The sequence below is a fragment of the Arachis duranensis genome, chromosome 10, assembly GCF_000817695.3.
Source record: "Arachis duranensis cultivar V14167 chromosome 10, aradu.V14167.gnm2.J7QH, whole genome shotgun sequence".
NCBI classification, from domain to species: Eukaryota; Viridiplantae; Streptophyta; class Magnoliopsida; order Fabales; family Fabaceae; genus Arachis; species Arachis duranensis.
This window is the reverse complement of record NC_029781.3, coordinates 7,858,378-7,859,609: the sequence shown is the minus strand read 5'-3', so window position 1 is coordinate 7,859,609 and position 1,232 is coordinate 7,858,378. Positions and strand designations below refer to the sequence as shown.

Here is a 1,232-nt window from a genome sequence, read left to right as displayed (position 1 = left end):
TCACTTAATGCTTATGAGACTTACTAATCTAGAAACAGTTATGCTTCCAACTGTCTCATTATTCATAGTAGATACGAATTTGATAATTGTCATAAGACTATCATGCAAGATTGAGCTATAGATTATTAGATTATAGGATCATATAGTCATTATATAGTCTCTGATACCATGTTATGTAGCAATTAAGTAGATACACACAAATAGTTTTATGCCAGAGTGCATTGTTTGTTAAATGTGACTAATGAGAAATGACAAATGTGTATGCTTCAACAAGACATGAACTATCACTGTAGACTCTTCATTGATGAGATTACTAACTGAACAGCCAGAAAAAAGGGCGGGAACACTAAAAGAGCAGCTAGATTCGATCACTCCAGCACTCCGAGAGATGCGTCTGAGGAAGGAAGAGAGGCTAAACCAGTTCCGAGCGGTGCAGGGGCAAATTCAAAAGATTTCTGCAGAAATTGCAGGTAATTCAGATAACGCAACATCAATCATTGTAGTAAACGAGAATGATCTTTCACTAAAAAGACTTGAGGAGTATCAGAACGAGTTGCAAAGGCTCTACAATGAGAAGGTACCTAGCAGCAGTTATTTTCCTTCCCTGCCATTTAAGAAGTTAGTATTTTACAAACTAGACTTTTTCATCTTGCTTATTGCAATTACATTTGAAGAATGAAAGACTCCAGCAAGTGGAGAAATACATAGACGTAATATACAGCCTGTCCACAATCTTGGGAAAAGATTCCTCAGCGATCATCATGGAAGTTCACCCAAGCTTGAATGATTTGTGTGGGATAACAAAGAATATAAGTGACAAAATCCTGGATAAACTTGACACCACAGTAGAGTCCCTTTATGAAGAAAAGAAAACCCGACTTGACAAGGTGAAACTAATAAAACTGTTGTTGTATCTTTATTTTGGGCATATATGAAATATGTTAAATTTATCTCCATCCCAAGGAGTTATACCAGTCACTAATGAACTAAGAAAAGCCTTTAATCTCATCTTATAACAGTTACATAGTTATTTGAATTTATTTTGTAATTAGAAATGAGTGAAATGACTCTTGACTTGGGGTGCAAAATTATAAAACATTCAGTATACATTGACTCTTAGTTGAGAAAATTTTGTATTTAGTCCAACCTGTTGAGATGCCAGCCAGTCTAAAACAAATATTAGGTCTTAAAGCCTCAGGTATTGCATTTTTAACTTGAATGTTTTGCAGCTT

The 1,232-nt window shown here is 35.1% G+C and overlaps 1 protein-coding gene across 1 annotated transcript in view; it reads left to right on the top strand.

The window, feature by feature from the left end:
* Positions 1-1,232, top strand: part of LOC107468891 (65-kDa microtubule-associated protein 8) — a 4,516-nt gene that overhangs the window by 760 nt on the left and 2,524 nt on the right. Inside the window, exons 3-4 of the mRNA XM_016088272.3 lie at positions 326-577; positions 675-918. Of these exons, the coding sequence (XP_015943758.1) occupies positions 326-577; positions 675-918 (496 nt within the window). The remainder of the gene's footprint in view (positions 1-325; positions 578-674; positions 919-1,232) is intronic.